The sequence below is a fragment of the Pteronotus mesoamericanus genome, unplaced genomic scaffold, assembly GCF_021234165.1.
Source record: "Pteronotus mesoamericanus isolate MK-2021 breed Mesoamerican mustached bat unplaced genomic scaffold, CSHL_Meso_final contig_230, whole genome shotgun sequence".
Taxonomy (NCBI): Eukaryota; Metazoa; Chordata; class Mammalia; order Chiroptera; family Mormoopidae; genus Pteronotus; species Pteronotus mesoamericanus.
Genome location: NW_026555096.1, coordinates 2,402,049 through 2,418,705, shown reverse-complemented (window position 1 = coordinate 2,418,705; position 16,657 = coordinate 2,402,049). Strand labels below are relative to the sequence as shown.

The 16,657-nt window shown below is 35.5% G+C and overlaps 1 protein-coding gene across 1 annotated transcript in view; it reads right to left on the bottom strand.

Annotated features, from left to right (window-relative positions):
- PTPN20 (protein tyrosine phosphatase non-receptor type 20) overlaps positions 1-16,657 on the bottom strand; it is a 92,245-nt gene that overhangs the window by 61,064 nt on the left and 14,524 nt on the right. The window contains exons 2-4 of the mRNA XM_054572395.1: positions 12,275-12,366; positions 5,462-5,559; positions 1,876-1,985 (exon numbers count right to left, since the gene is read on the bottom strand). Of these exons, the coding sequence (XP_054428370.1) occupies positions 1,876-1,985; positions 5,462-5,559; positions 12,275-12,366 (300 nt within the window). The remainder of the gene's footprint in view (positions 1-1,875; positions 1,986-5,461; positions 5,560-12,274; positions 12,367-16,657) is intronic.

Here is a 16,657-nt window from a genome sequence, read left to right as displayed (position 1 = left end):
CCCTCCTCTTGGATTTTTTGGAATAGTCTGAGAAGGACAGGGGTTAGCTCTTCCTTAAATGTTTTGTAAAATTCTCCTGGGAAACCGTCTGGCCCTGGACTTTTGTGTGCTGGGAGTTTCTTGATTACTGCTTCAATTTCCCCAACTGTTATCGGTCTGTTCAAGCTTTCTGTTTCTTCCTCCTTCAGTGTTGGAAGATTATACTTTTCTAAAAATTTGTCCATTTCATCCAGATTTTCAAATTTCTTGGCATATAATTGTTCATAATAGTTTCTGATGATCATTTGTATTTCTGTGGTATCAGTTGTTATTTCTCCTCTTTCATTTCTGATATTATTAATTTGGGTCCTCTCCCTTTTATTCTTGATGAGTCTGCTTAAAGGTTTGTCCACTTTATGAATCTTTTCAAAGAACCAGCTTCTGGATTGGTTGATCCTCTGAATTGTTCTTTTTGTCTCTATGTCATTCAGTTCTGCTCTAATCTTGACTATTTCCTTCCTTCTACTTGCTCTGGGATTTATTTGTTGTTGTTTCTCCAGTTCTTCAAGTTGTAGTGTTAGGTCTTTTATTTGAAATGTTTCTATCTTTTTAACGTAAGCCTGTATTGCTATGAACTTCCCTCTCAGGACCGCCTTTGCTGTGTCCCATAGGTTTTGGACAGTTGTCTGTTCATTTTCATTTGTTTCCAGAAATTTTTTGATTTCTTCTCTTATCTCATTATTGACCCATTCATTGTTTAAAAGTGTACTGTTCAGTCTCCATGAGTTTCCAAGTTTTTGAAGTTTCTCTTTGAGGTTGATTTCGAGTTTCAAGGCCTTGTGGTCTGAGAAAAAGTTTGGTATTATTTCAATTTTCCTGAATTTACTGAGGCTTGCTTTGTGTCCTATCATGTGGTCTATCTTTGAAAAACTGCCATGAGCATTTGAAAAGAATGTGTATTTTTCTTCTTTGGGATGTAAGATTCTATATATGTCAGTTAAGTCTCTTTGATTCAGTGTTTCATTCAGCTCCACGATATGTTTATTAATGTTTTGTTTGGAAGATCTGTCCATTTTGGACAGTGGGGTGTTGAAATCCCCTACTATCAGTGTGTTGCTATCTATATCTTTTTTGAAGTCATCCAACAATTTCCTTATAAACTTGGGGGCTCCTATATTGGGAGCATATAAGTTTACAATATTGAAGATTTGACATTTTTTAAATTAAAAAGTCATTAGAGAAGATGTTCTGGCACTTGATGGGAGGTTGAAATGGATGATCTCTAAAATTCTATCAAACTCCAAAGTTTTTGAGGCATATATGTATGACCCCCTCCAATCTCATCCACAAAATTTTTATATACATATATGAATGAATATATTCATTTATGGTTATATGTATGTTTGTATTATATATAAATGTAAATATATATGCACAGAAAAAATTGGAATATTCTTCAGTATTGAGTTATTATATTATGCATACTTATACTTTTCTTTTTCTCCCACAATATGTGATTATGTGTAATCCAAAAAAAGTTATTATTTTACTTACAAAGTACATACTGTGCAACAAATTAAAATTAGGTAAATGAGAGAGGTCATATTCAAGTCTATACAGATCTAAAATCTCTAGTTTAAGAAAATATAAAATAGCTCATTTTAACATTCCATGTTTGATATATTAAAATATTTAAAGAATAGAAATTTGCCCATATGAATGTGGAGTGTGCAGCATTTTTTTCATTTTTAAAAGAAAAGCCTAGAAAACCATGTTTCCCCCATTTTAAAAAGTTTTCCTAGCTCTTTCCTGCATTACATTATAAATTTCTTTGCACATACATCTTAAACATAGCCTCTTGAAGAATTTGGAAATAGAAATAGGATGAAGTCATACCATGCAGATGAGAAGAAACAGTCTGGGATGGCCCTGCAAGCTCATCCTCACTGCTATACTTGTCTCTTAGGAAGGAGCCACTGGCTGTCCACATACTATGCTCACTCTCACTAGAAAATAAATTTGCATAGTGTTAATGGTGTCAAAGAATGTACACATTTTAAAATATCTGATAATCCACAGTAATTATTAAATTGACACTCACCTCCATTTCAACTCAGTCACCCACTTCCATTGTCTGCACCTGGAACTGGCCCACTTCCAAAGAGATAATTCCAAAATCCCAATATCTGATCACAAACTCCATCTTCTCCCACTTTTACCTGCCTTGCAAACAAGCCACCTTGGATCTATCTACCTAGTCACTTTCTTTCCTCCTTTACTCAGGCTGTGGGAAAACAGTACTAGAGTTACTGGGCTTTCTAATACCAGCCCAGAGCCATTTGGAAAACATTGGTGTGTATCTCTGTTTCTTTTCCTCTACTCCTCCTCCACTACAGCTAATTCTGAACTACCACCCTCATGCAGTCCCTATCTTAATTCTCTGTTATAGCAAAAATGCAACCCCTTCTAGAAAATGCAGGCCAGAAACATGAACTCTTTCAACTTACTTATAAAATGCATACTTAGAAGTACCAACATTCTTCATTCTTCCTTACATTCTTCCTGTTCAGAATTAATCCTTCCAAATTCTCAACTACCATGAATCCTGTCTCCTCTGAGACATTTTTCTAAAATTTCTTTATACATTATCTTTTCCTATCTACATATTCTTCCATATTATAAAGATACTCTATTCTCTCTCATCTTAAACACTGAAAGTCCTTTAAACTTTCTTTTTTTCTTTCTTTTTTTTTTTTTTGGTGGATCCTCTTTATTATCATTTAGTTTTTAAATGAGTACAACTCCTAGAGGTAATTTGACTTTCCATTTAAAAAAAAATATTTCAGTGCGAAACTTTTTATTTAAGACACAGTAAATGTTGCATGAATGTTGAAAACTTAATCTATTCATATAAGGGATGAAGACATTTCAGATTATTCAATTCAAGGCACAGAATTCATAATGCATCTAGGCAAGAACACTCTATACAATTTTATCATTATTTCCTTTCATATTTCATTGCCAAGCCTGTTGCCTTTGCCTTCCTTCTATATATCTTATCCCTCATTTATCTAATATATGTCCTTTTAGTTTTCTATTCCAATTTTACCCCAAAATGACATTTGCCCCCTCACCAAAAAGATTTCACAAACACTCAGAAACAAAAGATGCTATTTGATATGCTATTTTGTCCTACTTAGGGCTGTAAAATATACCACACTGTTGTTTTAGTTCACATTTATCTTATTAGTGAGATTGAATATTGTTTCATATAATTATTACTATCTACCAATTACATCTTCACTGGCTAGTGCTTCTATTTCTTTGATTGCCTCCTTAGGATCTCCCTAAATTGTAAATAGTGGTGTGTCAGAGGCTCAATATTTGAACACCTTCTCTTCTCAATCTACAATCACTGCTTTGGTTGTTAAAACCACCAGTCCAGATGAGTTCTCCATTTATGTGCTGATGACTTTCAAATTTATATATTCAGGCAGTACTTTTTTTTTCTTTTTTAATAGTCAACTGCCTTCTTTTTTTTAAAAATTTATTTTCTTTATTTTTTCAAATACATTTGTCTCTGCCTTCCCACCACCACCTTCCCCTGCCCCCTCCCTTCTCCCTCCCTCAATCCTTCCCCTTTGGTTTTGTCCATGAGACCTTGCTACACGTTCCCCGACCCTCTCATTCCCTTCCTTCCCCCCCCCATCTTTAAACTTTCTATCACCATCTAACTATTGCTCTATTTCTAAACCATTTTTCAAATACTAATCCACACTCATTTGTTTTCTTTCCAACTTCTTACTACTCATTTTACTTACTTGCGCTGTCTGCTTGGCTCTTGTTGCACTTTTATTTACAACTCAACCTAACAAAAGCTTCTTGATTTGACTTCTTGGTCTAATCTTTAATGTCCAGAGAAAATTCTCCCTAAAATCCAAGTTTTATTATATCAGCCCACCAACTTCAGGATAAACAAATGCTCTTTACTGGACACATAGGTTTAGGATGTTGGCAACGTTGTCTTTGTCTACTTTTTCATTGTCATCTCTACATGCACTTCAAGCTTTGAACTTAACAAAAAAATGCTTTTTTTTTCTTTTGTTTCTGTGGATAATTTCAGGTTTCTTACTGTTTCCCCTTCTCCATTTTCTGCCAGCTACCTTCTACCTTGCTACCAAAAATCCTCCAGATAGACAGATGACTAAAACAAGGACTGTATCTATGCTTTATTTTCATTCTAACAGAATAAAATGTATACCCCTTGGTTTCACACATACCAAGTTCCTTCACACTCTGACTGACTTACATTATATTTTGGCTCTGTCTCTTATCTTCTGAATCTTTCTGGCATTCCAGTTCACACATACCCTACATTCTTGAGACATAACATTTCTCACCATTAAAAAGGTATTTTCACAACTCCTTACCTTTGCTCAAACTTCTGCTCCCAGATTGAAATTTTCTTCTCTCCTTTCACCATCTAGATTTCTATTTATTTAAGACCCTAAATCCAACCAAAATATCTTTTCTCCAAGGACATGGTAAGGAATGCCCCTCTTCCATAGCTCTCTGTCTTCTCTACTCACAGTCCTTGGACTTTGATTCTGTAATAGTTACTACGTTGCATTTAAATTTGTCTTTTTCATGTTTTTCCCTAATTAAACTATAAACTAAAGGGCAAGAACTAGACAGTATTTTGTATTTGTACATAGTGCTCAGTATATAATTAGTATCTATTATATACTATTAGCATATAGTTTGTTATTTAATATACTTCTGAAAGTTGCATATACAAGATTTATACTATACACATTATTATGCAGTACTATCCCAGTGCCTTTAGGTAGTATTACTTAGAAACATCCAAGGAAATATGACTCCAAAAATGTTTCCTTACTTGATATGTTTTTGCATATAACACTTAAATCTTAACATTTTATGAGCAGGAAAGCTGCTGTTTCTTTGGTTTTTCTGATGGAAATTTAATTTGTTCCTGGTTCTTTAATTTTTTTCATACAAAGTACCAGGAATTCACCATGCTAAGAGTCTTATTGTTTCTAGTACATTATTTTTTTCAGAAACATAATTTCTTATAAAGTGTCACTGTGTACTGAGCTTTACCTTACCTCAAGTACAATGGCCCCTCAGAAGCTCTGGACACATTTACAAAGGCTTGGGAACTATGGAATTGCTGAGATGACAGGGAAATTAAAATATGTACTATATTTATTTACATATGTACTATATTTATTTATGTAGTACTATATATGTATAACATACACAAGAAAATATGTATTTCTTGTGTTAATACTATATTCATGAGATCATAAATACATCCTATTTCTAGCCAAATCAAGTTGTCCTTACTACAAAGAGCTATATTTTGAAAAAGATATATTGAACATTTGTCTCCACTCGGAGGGCTAGCTAGCTTTTAAAATGAATAAACAAAAAAACTAAATAAGCACGTTAGTCATACCTTTGTGCAGCTTCTTTAAAGAAATCCTCAGAATCACTATGTTGGATATTCTGAAGGGACAATTTTATCTTCTCTGAGTTAACTTCATTTGCAACAACCTACAAGCATAAGAATAGAACATTATAGCTAAGCTTTCATAAATATATAGATTAAAAGAATGATTTCTATAGCTTTTCAAAAAACAAGAAGTAAAAATTGGCGATTATAAAAACAGTCACAGGAGTATAAAGTACAGCATAGGAAATACAGTCAATAATATTGTGGTAATTATGTGTGGTGTCAGGTGGGTACTAGATTTATCAGGGTGATTACTTTGTAAGGCATGTAAATCTCTAATCACTATGTTGTACACCTGAAACTAATGTATGTCCATTTTAATTTAGATTTTTTAATATTAAAAAACAATAAGGTTTTCCATAACAGAATTAAAACCATAATCACAGTGTGACTTTTACTCCTAGAAAATCACTTGAAATGTGTATCTACCTATTAAATATTTTCTAATCTGTCAAAACAGACTATAGAGTACTATACATATATAAGTGATTTTTATTTAATCACCCAATTTATTTTCCAAAAGTTGATTTTAAAAAATAAGTTTCATTTTTATTAAAAAAAATGATTATGACTTTAGCCCAGAGATTCTTATGAGTGTTGAGTTTATTGTAAATATAACATTCCCAACATTACATTTATCTTTAGAGCTTGTCTCTGCCATGAGATTTAGTACTGCCTGATTGACTTTAGTCAACTTTGTTGCATTTGGAGCCTCTGGTATAGTACCTAACTCACCAGTAAACAAAACTGAATATAATTAAAGGGGAAAAGACATATTAAAATAAAGATTCACTAATCAATATTTTAGCCCTCAATTCTGCTTCAATTAATCTATTCACTCATAGTTTTTTTTTCCCTTGGGGGCCTATTATGTGCAGATATTGTTCTAAATGCTACAGATAAAACACAACAAAAGAGGCTTCTGTTCTGCCCTTGTGGTGCATACATAGTCCCATGGGGAAAGAGGACATACACAAGGAAGCATATAAAAATTACAGCAGTGATAAGTGTTAATGTAGCAACAGAGTATGGTGATGCATAATACCCATGTACCTCAAAAATAAAAGGAAGGGCTAAGCAAAGGAAGCACCCTGAGCAAAATGAGCAGGTTCAAAGTCCAGGCAGCCTTTCAAGGTCTGGCCACTGTCTAATTTCCCATCCTCATCTCTTGCTTCTCAATTTCTCATGCAGCATCTCCAGCTACAGTCTATGTCCTGCCTTTTCATCTTTTTTGAAGTGTTCTTTGATTTTGTAAAACTTGTTAATCTTTCCCCCTCTTGCTAGTTGTATGTATTTTGCTTGATTCCATAAAGCTTCCTAGACCTGAAATACCACTTGCAGGCATATATACAGCCATAATTCCAGAACATGAACCCAAACACAATTTTAAAACCAAGCACATTAAGGGAAAGATATAAACAACTACCCAGAACTCCTATCAAGCATATTCATTTTGCTGAACAAGTTAAAACTTGTAACTTGTTAAGTATTTAACATTAACAAAATAAGCATTGCCTGAAATATAAGGTTAACATGTTTTAGCAATAAATTTATCATTTTAGAATGTATTAACTTCTGGTAGATTAGCCAATTGCTGTTTTAAATAATATATAAAACATAAATTTTAAAAATCCTTCCCTATGCAAGTAAGAAAAATATTAATTCTCATATATTTTTCTAAAATATTTTAAGCTTTGCTTTAAATATTTGGGGATTAAATTCACCAAGACTCAATTTCAGTGTAAAGTGTACTTTGTCTCTGTGTTCAACTACCAACAGTGATCTTGCATTCAACTGGACATTGTTAAGACCTGATCGCCACACCTGACACTAAAGAATACAGATGAGGAACCACAACACGGCAGCAGGACAGCCTTACACTTGCCCACATCAGGAGTTCTAACAGTCTTTTTGTGTCAGCCTGGGTGAAGGTAGTGCGACCACATGGGCAGGTACCTAAATCATCCTGGCTTACAAACCTCGAGCTGCACAGAAACCAGTATCTCTTGTAAGAGTGCATGGATCTGACCTCTACGGATCACAGGAAGGGGCTTCCCACATTCACCCCATTTGCACTTTCATTAAGACACTTACTGTCTTAGTCATAAACCTTCCAGTCCAGCAGTCATTTTTACTATAACCAATGCTGTTTGGTAACACAGATGATATTCTACCTTCATGAGGTTTCTAGAGAAACAGGATACCAGAAGGCTAACACAAGATCATTTTATCACTGTGAAGAAAAGGTTCTGATGACCTTTACTCATAGGTAATAATGCAGGTTTATTTTTCCTATGGGAATAACCAACTATACCAGCACCATTAATTGAGCAGACCATTCTATCTACAATGCTACTTATCACATAAAAAGTTCCTGTATATGCATCTATGGGTGTTTCTCTGTAATTTTTATGCAGTTTCATCGGTCTCATTTGCCACTTGCTTAATTACGTATTTGCTTAATTCCTATAGCCTTGTAATAAGTCTTGATAACCTGTAGCTCCAGTCACCCCCTCTACCACATACACACTTTTCCTTCTTTACATAATACTGCCTTGTGTATTCTTGGTCTTTTGTTTTCCTAAGTTTTTGAATCAGCTGACCAAATATATATATACACACACACACGAGCTATGAAATTAAGTTAAATTAATTTTATACTTTAAATTAGGGATAACTATTATCTTTATTGTATTAAGTCTTATTATCCATAAATATGATGTAACTATTATAACATTTTGTGATATTCTCAATAAAGGCAACTCACACCTTTTTTTAGATTCACTCTTACATACTTACTGGCTTGTATCATTGTAAATATAATGATATAGATGATACCATTATATTTGTTAACTGTTGCATAATGAACAAAGCACAATTTTCATATAGAATAATTTTGTGTTTATTCTATTCTAAATACTTTATATTTGTTGTGATTTCTTCTTTGATCCATGAGTTTAGAAGCATGTATCTTTAAATTCCAAATGCATGTTTCATCCTTTTGTGGTTGACTTCTAACTGAATTTCTTTTTATGTCAGAGACCCCAGTCAGTACTATAAGATTATTTGAGATACATTTTGATTTGGAATGTGGTAAATTATTATAAATGATCCATGTATGCTTGAAAAGAATGTGTGGTCTCTAATTTTTGGATGAAAGTTCTATTTATGTTGATTATACCTAGCTTGCTAAGTGTTTTTTGGGGGGGCAATTTCTATACTCTTAATGGTCTAACCTATTATTAGGAGATAGTTTTAAATGTTGTACTATCATAGTCAATTTACAAATTTCTCTTTGTAACTATGTCAGATATTAACATATATATTTGGAAACTATTAGGTGCTTATAAATTTCAAATTTTATGTCTTCCTTGTGAACAAAACCTTTCAGTGTTATATAGTGACCTCTTTTTACAAAATATTTATTTTTATTTTATTTTTAATTTTTTTATTTTTAAATATTTTCTTTTTATTTTTTCAAATACATTTGTCTCTGCCTTCCCCCCACCACTTTCCCTTGACACCCCCTTCCTCCCTCAATCCTTCCCCTTTGGTTTTGCCCATGAGACCTTGCTATATGTTCCTTGACTTTCCCGTTCCCTTCCTTTTCCCCCCCACCCACACCTCCTTCCTTCCCTCTTGTCTCTCTTGGTTTCTTTTCCTTTCAGTGTTGCTGGTCATATTTTCCTTGCATCTTTGTTTTGTGGGTTAGGTTCCACTTATAGGTGAGATCATATAGTATTTGTCTTTCGCCCCCTGGCTCATTTCGTTTAGCATAACACTCTCGAGTTCCATCCATGCTGTGGCGAAGTTTAGTAGTTCTTTTTTTCTTTCTGCTGCGTAGTATTCCATTGTGTAAATGTCCATAATTTTTTGATCCAATCATCTACTGATGGGCATTTAGGTTGCTTCCAACACTTGGCTATTATAAATTGTGCTGCTATGAACATTACGGTGCATAGGTTCTTTTGAATTGGCGTTTTGGGATTCTTAGGTTATAGTCCCAGCAGGGGAATCACTGGATGAAAAGGCAGTTCCATTTTCAGCTTTTTGAGGAAATTCCACACTGCTTTCCACAATGGCTGCACCACTCTGCATTCCCACCAACAGTGGACTACTGTTCCCTTTTCTCCACAGCCTCGCCAGCACCTGTTGTTTGTGGATCTGTTTATGATGGCCATTCTGACCAGTGTGAGGTGGTATCTCATTGTAGTTTTGATCTGCATTTCTGATGGCTGGTGATGCCAAGCATCCTTTCAAATGTCTCTGGGCCCTCTGTATCTCTTCCTTGGAAAAGTGTCAGTGTTACATAGTGACCTCTTAATGCCTAATGCTTTTTGCTTTTGTCTCTTTGTCTGATATTATTATAGCTACAACAGCTCTCTTTTTTTAGTGTTAATTTGTGTATTCTAACTACCTTATTTTAAAATATCAAGAGAAAATATTTCTCAAGGATTTATCATTAAACTATATAAATTACCAATAAATTAAATGAGTTCTAAAGAGTTAACCTAGTCCTGAAAAATAGTTTATTGATATTAATCAGTAAAAAAAACCTCTCAAAATTAATTTCAGAACAATTAAAATAGAAATGTGGAGATTGTGAATGCAATTAAATAGAGAAGTGAGGTGGTACTATCACATTAACACAATCCCTCCCATCTCCAGCACAACACATTTTAAAAGCAATTTGCATACAACTCATTTACTAAGAAAAAGTGGCATCACCTGAGTGAGAAGCCCTAGCATAATTTACACCTGAGACATTTCAAGTCATGCTTCAAAATCAACTTGATTACATTTATCAAAGAAGCTAACTGTTCTAGATAGCTGCGATTCAAACTAAAGTCTCACTTAGGACTCTAATATATCTTTGATTGAAAGAAATGTAATTTGGCTAACAATGTCAAGGAGGCATTAGTAGAAATATACTAAATTTTGAAGATGGCAGGTCTTTTTGTAGATTGCTCACTGAATCAAATTAATGTCAAATTAAACAAAAGGCTGTATGAATTTTTCTGACAAAGCTAAGTTAGCTTTCATGCACTGCGTATCCCAAGGATTTTATGAAAACAAGGAATACTAGAAGATAGGATCCTGATTTCTAATCTTTTCTCTGTGACTGGAGAGCTGTATCATCACAGACATATCATTTCACCTCTCTCTAGGACCCTAGTTTCTTCACCTCTAAAATAAAGAAAATGAATAAAAATTTCTTAATCTGTCTCTCAAATTTAACCATCTACAAGTCTATGAGCCTAGACAATTCCTAGGAACAGCACCATACCTGAAAGGGCGTCTGATGGCTATAACATCAAATTAAATGCATCATGAAATATAAGAAAAGCAAATTCTGATAAAATAGATGATTTTCCCAACATACTTTTAAAACCATCCTGAACTATACTAAGATAACCTTTTCTAAAAGGAAACTTTAAAGCATATAAAAACTCATTCAAATAGGTCAAGCCATAAGATATAAGGAAAAACAAACCATAAAATGTACTCAGTTCTAGAAGAGAGTCAAATACAGTTATATAAAGGATCTACTCAAGACATTCTATGAAGTTGTTCACTTTTAGTCTCTCCTTCAAGCAGAAATATCATTCTTATCAGAGAAAAGTATCAATAGTGGGGCTTAGAGTCCAGAAGTACACTAAGAGTTAGAGACTGCTAGCCAGAGATGCAGTGGTGCTGTTGCGGGAAAACAGACTCAGACATGGTTCAGGGAACTGAGTAAGCCTTTATTCATGCGCACGGGCTCAGAGGAGGCAGTCTCCAAATTCTGAGCCCCGAACTGGGGTTAGGCCAGGGTTTATAAGCCTTAGCGTTGGGAGGGAAAAGAATCAGAAAGTCCCGGGCTGGGAGGGGGCGCGGAAGTAGATTGTAAAGGTCCGCCCTTTGCCTGAGGGCTCATTGACGCTGGCAGCGGTTCCTGGGCTAAGCAAATTTACAGAAGTGAGAGCAGAGCTGGTTAATAGCATCGGGCTTTCTGGTTTTTGGTTTTTCTTCCCCCCGCAGTGCCCTTGATAAGGCCACCATTACATCCATCTTCAAAGTTGTTTTTCAAAGCAGCAGCACAACTGTACTCTCTGAGTGAGGGTGGCAGCCAAACTTGAAAGTGGGGGAAGAGGTGTTTATTCTTGACACTGATTTTTATCTCTATTAATGCTAGAACTTACAGGAAGTGAGCATGAGGACAGCAAAAAAAAAAGAAAGAGGAAATCCCAAAGCTCCAGTATATTAGATAAAAGGGAAAAAAATGCAAGGCACTCAGGAGATGAAAATGCATTTCCTTTTGGTGCGCTAAACCTGGCAGAATCTCCAAATGGAAAGTAATGTATCAAGGTGAGAGATTTTTGCCCCAGATTTTTTACAGCCCTCTACTTTCCCATAGTTTGAAGACACTGCACCATGCTGCCTCTATCAAATAAAAATTCCATCATCAATATATTTAAAGTGGCTTCAAATTTTATGTAAAATTTATTTTGTATGTTAGTAGCATAAAATGAAATATGCCAAAATAAGTAAAAATTTCAATAGCATCAAAAGGGGTTTTTTTTAAAGCTACATAAAGCTCTACCCTTTCAAATCTCTGTTTTGACTATCTTTAATATCAGAGTAACAGAGCTGAAAATATCATTGTGGAGAACAAAATAGACACCAATTTCTTTGAGAGCTTAGTCAGTGATTTGGGTATCAGCCACAGTTAAATAAGAGAGATCCCGCTTTCTCTAGTTTTACCTCATTAGTCACTGATCTAGGTGTCTTTCTCTGACTTGATGAAGGCAAAGTCTTAAAGAAATTCAGGTCTTCCATATTAGAGTCATCTCTCTTCTGATCTTTTCCTGAGCAAAGAGAAGGAAAGAATTAATAAAATATAAAGGGTTACACAGAGGGAAAGATTGAGTCTAAATGAGAAAAGTCAAGCTGCATGAAGGGACTTTTCATATTTTCATACTTTAGTCATTTCATCTTTATCTCCTATGTTATAATTATTTTTCTCCCTGCTTTGAAAAACTGACATAGTAAAGATGATCTTTCTTCTAGGAGTATCCTCAGGAAATTGATTTTGGAACAGTCCCTTTGTTCCTACTTCTATATTATTCAAGGAAGTACTCTTCAGGTAAATCCTAAATATATACAACCTACAGAATCTATGCCCTGAAATCTATAGAATAAATTTTTTCTGTGTTTCAGAGTCCACTTCTTAGATAAAAAATGATGTTACATAAGCTCATATTATGACTAATAAATAAATTAGCAATATGTAAATGTAGAGAAAGTTCTTTTAGATTTTATTGATTAATATAATATGAATCATCTCTACAAATATTATTGCTGGATTTATTACAAGATTGTTGCTAATTACTCTGTTAATTCTACTGCATAGAATCTTTCAGAAGCCAAGAGAGATATTTTTCTCTGATCTTAGAATTGAGCATTTGGAGTACTATTTCCTATATCAAATATTATAATTTAGAAATTTTGTGACACAGCATATTTCAAAATCAACAATAAAAATATTAGTATAAAGATACTTTAAACACTAGATAGTGCATTCTTGAATGTGTTAAAAAAGGAGATCAAATAGAAATTATAAACTATTATAACATAAATTTTTATGTTGGAAAACGCCCCACCTGGTTTCAGGGACTGCAGCCCCACCAACAGGCAAGAGGGCCCCAAGGCTGTAAGTAATCAAGGAGGCCTTGGAAAACAGGCCACTAAGAAGATTAAACCCATCCCCCTGCCCTCCTCATATCCCCCTGCTTGGCCCTGTGATGGTCGGTGATCCATGACAGGTAAGTTCTCTCAAGAGGAGGGACAACCTAAGCCAGCCATTGGCCAATGTGGGCAGCAGACAAGGACTTGGGGGACATGGAGAAAGGGCAAAAACGCCTGCACCCCTCAGCTTGGCTTGTACATGGCCAGAGTCCTCATTCTATCTGAAAGAAGTCTCCTTATCTCTTGGTGGCTCTGCCCCACCTGCCTGGCTCAGGCTTGAAACAATACTAAAGGCAGGTACAGCCCTAAACTGGATTGGGCGGTTCCTGGGGACAATCAGGCCTAGAAGTAAGTTCCTCTAGGCATGCTTGTTCTTCCCTCAAAAGCGATGATAACTTTATCCCTAGGTACTTTATCTTTTTTCTTGCTATATTGAATGGTATATTTTTTCTGATTTCTTCTTCTTCTATTGCATTGCTGGTGTACAAAAATGCCTTTGATTTCTGAATGTTGACTTTGTATCCTGCTGTTTTGCCAAATTCACTTATTAGGTTGAGGAGTTTTTTGGTAGAGTCTACAGGGTTCTCTATGTACACTATCATGTCATCTGCAAGCAATGATAGTTTTACTTCCTCCTTTCCTATTTGGATGCCTTTTATCTCTTTCTCTTGTCTGACCACTGTGGCAAGGACTTCCAATACGATGTTGAAAAGAAGCGGTGAGAGCAGACATCCTTGGCGTGTTCCCGATCTTAGTGGGAAAGCTTTCAGTTTTTGCCCGTTGAGTATGATATAAGCTGTAGGTTTTTCATATATGGCCTTTATTACGTTGAGGAATGCCCCATTTATTCCCATTTTGCTGAGTGTTTTGATCATAAATGGGTGCTGTACCTTATCGAATGCTTTTTCTGCGTCTATCGAGATGATCATGTGGTTTTTGTCTTTACATTTACTTATGTGATGTATTACGTTTATAGACTTGCATATATTGAACCATCCCTGCATCCCTGGGATGAATCCCACTTGATCGTGGTGGATAATCTTTTTAATGTATTGCTGGATGAGGTTTGCCAATATTTTGTTGAGGATTTTAGCATCTATCTTCATCAGGGAAATTGGCCTGTAGTTTTCTTTCTTTGTAGTGTCTTTATCTGTTCTTGGGTTCAGGGTGATGCTGGCCTCATAGAAGGAGTCTGGGAGTCTTCCCTCCTCTTGGAATTTTTGGAATAGTCTGAGAAGGACAGGGGTTAGCTCTTCCTTAAATGTTTTGTAAAATTCTCCTGGGAAACCGTCTGGCCTTGGGCTTTTGTGTGCTGGGAGTTTCTGGATTACTGCTTCAATTTCCCCAGCTGTTACCGGTCTGTTCAAGCTCTCTGTTTCTTCCTCCTTCAGTGTTGGAAGATTATACTTTTCTAAAAATTTGTCCATTTCATCAAGATTTTCAAATTTCTTGGCATATAATTGTTCATAGTAGTTTCTGATGATCATTTGTATTTCTGTGGTATCCGTTGTTATTTCTCCTCTTTCATTTCTGATATTATTAATTTGAGCCCTCTCCCTTTTTTTCTTGATGAGTCTGCTTAAAGGCTTGTCAATTTTATTTATCTTTTCAGAGAACCAGCTTCTGGCTTGGTTGATCCTTTTCATTGTTCTTTTCATCTCTATGTCATTCAGTTCTGCTCTAATCTTGACTATTTCCTTCCTTCTACTTGCCCTGGGATTTATTTGTTGTTGTTTCTCCATTTCTTGAAGTTGTAGCGTTAGGTCTTTTATTTGAAATGTTTCTGTCTTTTTTAGGTAAGCCTGTATTGCTATGAACTTCTCTCTCAGGACCACCTTTGCTGTGTCCCATAGGTTTTGGACAGTTGTCTGTTCATTTTCATTTGTTTCCAGAAATTTTTTGATTTCTTCTCTTATCTCATTATTGACCCATTCATTGTTTAATAGTCTGCTGTTCAGTCTCCATGAGTTTGCAAGTTTTTGAAGTTTCTCTTTGAGGCTGATTACGAGTTTCAAGGCCTTGTGGTCTGAGAAAAAGTTTGGTATTATTTCAATTTTCCTGAATTTGCTGAGGTTTGCTTTGTGTCCTCTCATGTGGTCTATCTTTGAAAAACTTCCATGAGCATTTGAAAAGAATGTGTATTTTGCTTCTTTGGGATGTAAGGTTCTATATATGTCATTGAAGCCTATTTGATTCAGAGCGTCATTCAGCTCCACAATATCCTTATTGATGTTTTGTTTGGAAGATCTGTCCATTTTTGACAGTGGGGTGTTGAAATCCCCTACTATCAGTGTGTTGTTGTCTATATCTTTTTTGAAGTCGTCCAAGATTTTCCTTATACACTTGGGTGCTCCTATATTGGGTGCATATAAGTTTACAATGTTTATGTCTTCTTGATATAGTCTTCCTTTAAGTATTATAAAGTGCCCCTCTGGGTCTCTTTTTATGGCCTTTGTTTTGAAATCTATTTTGTCTGATATAAGTATTGCAACCCCTGCTTTCTTCTCTTGCCCATTTGCTTGGAATATTTTTTTCCGTTCTTTTACTTTCAATCTGTGTAGGTCTTTGGCTCTGAGGTGGGTCTCTTGTAGGCAGCATATGTGTGGGTCATGTTTTCTTATCCATTCAGCTACCCTGTGTCTCTTGATTGGGGCATTTAGTCCACTTACATTGAGAGTTATTACTGATAGAAACCTAGTCATTTTTTCTCTTTGTACCTGTGTTTTTCTCCTTCTCACTCTTTCATTTCATCTTCTTAAACCAGTCCCTTTAGCATATCATGGTAGTGCTGGTTTGGTAGAGATGTATTCTTTTAGACTTCTTTTGTCTGGGAAGCTTTTTATTTCCCCTTCAATTTTAATTGACAGCCTTGCTGGGTAGAGCAGCCTTGGTTGTAGGCCCTTGCTTTTCATGAGTTGGAGTATTTGTTGTCATTCCCTTCTGGCTTGTAGTGTTTCTGTTGAGAAGTCAGCTCCTAGGCGTATCGGGGCTCCCTTGTATGTTACTTTCTCCTTCTCCCTTGCTGCCTTGAGGATTCTCTCTTTGTCTTTGACATTTGCCATTTTAATGATGATGTGTCTTGGAGTGGACCTCCTTGGGTCCCTCTTGAATGGGGCCCTCTGTGCCTCCTGGATCCATGAGACCTTTTCTCTCCTCAAAGTGGGGAAATTTTCCATCATTGGTTTTTCAAAAAGGTTCTCTATCCCTTGCTCCTCTTCTTCTCCTTCTGGTATCCCTATTATGCAGATATTATTGCGTTTCAGGTTGTCCTGCATTTCCCTAAATGTCTCTTCATTCTTTTTGAGTCTTTTTTCCATTTCTTGTTCTTTCTGGGAGCTTTTTTCTACCTTATCCTCCATCTCACTGTTTCGGTCCTCGGCTTCATCCATCTGCTTTTGATTCCTTCTACTG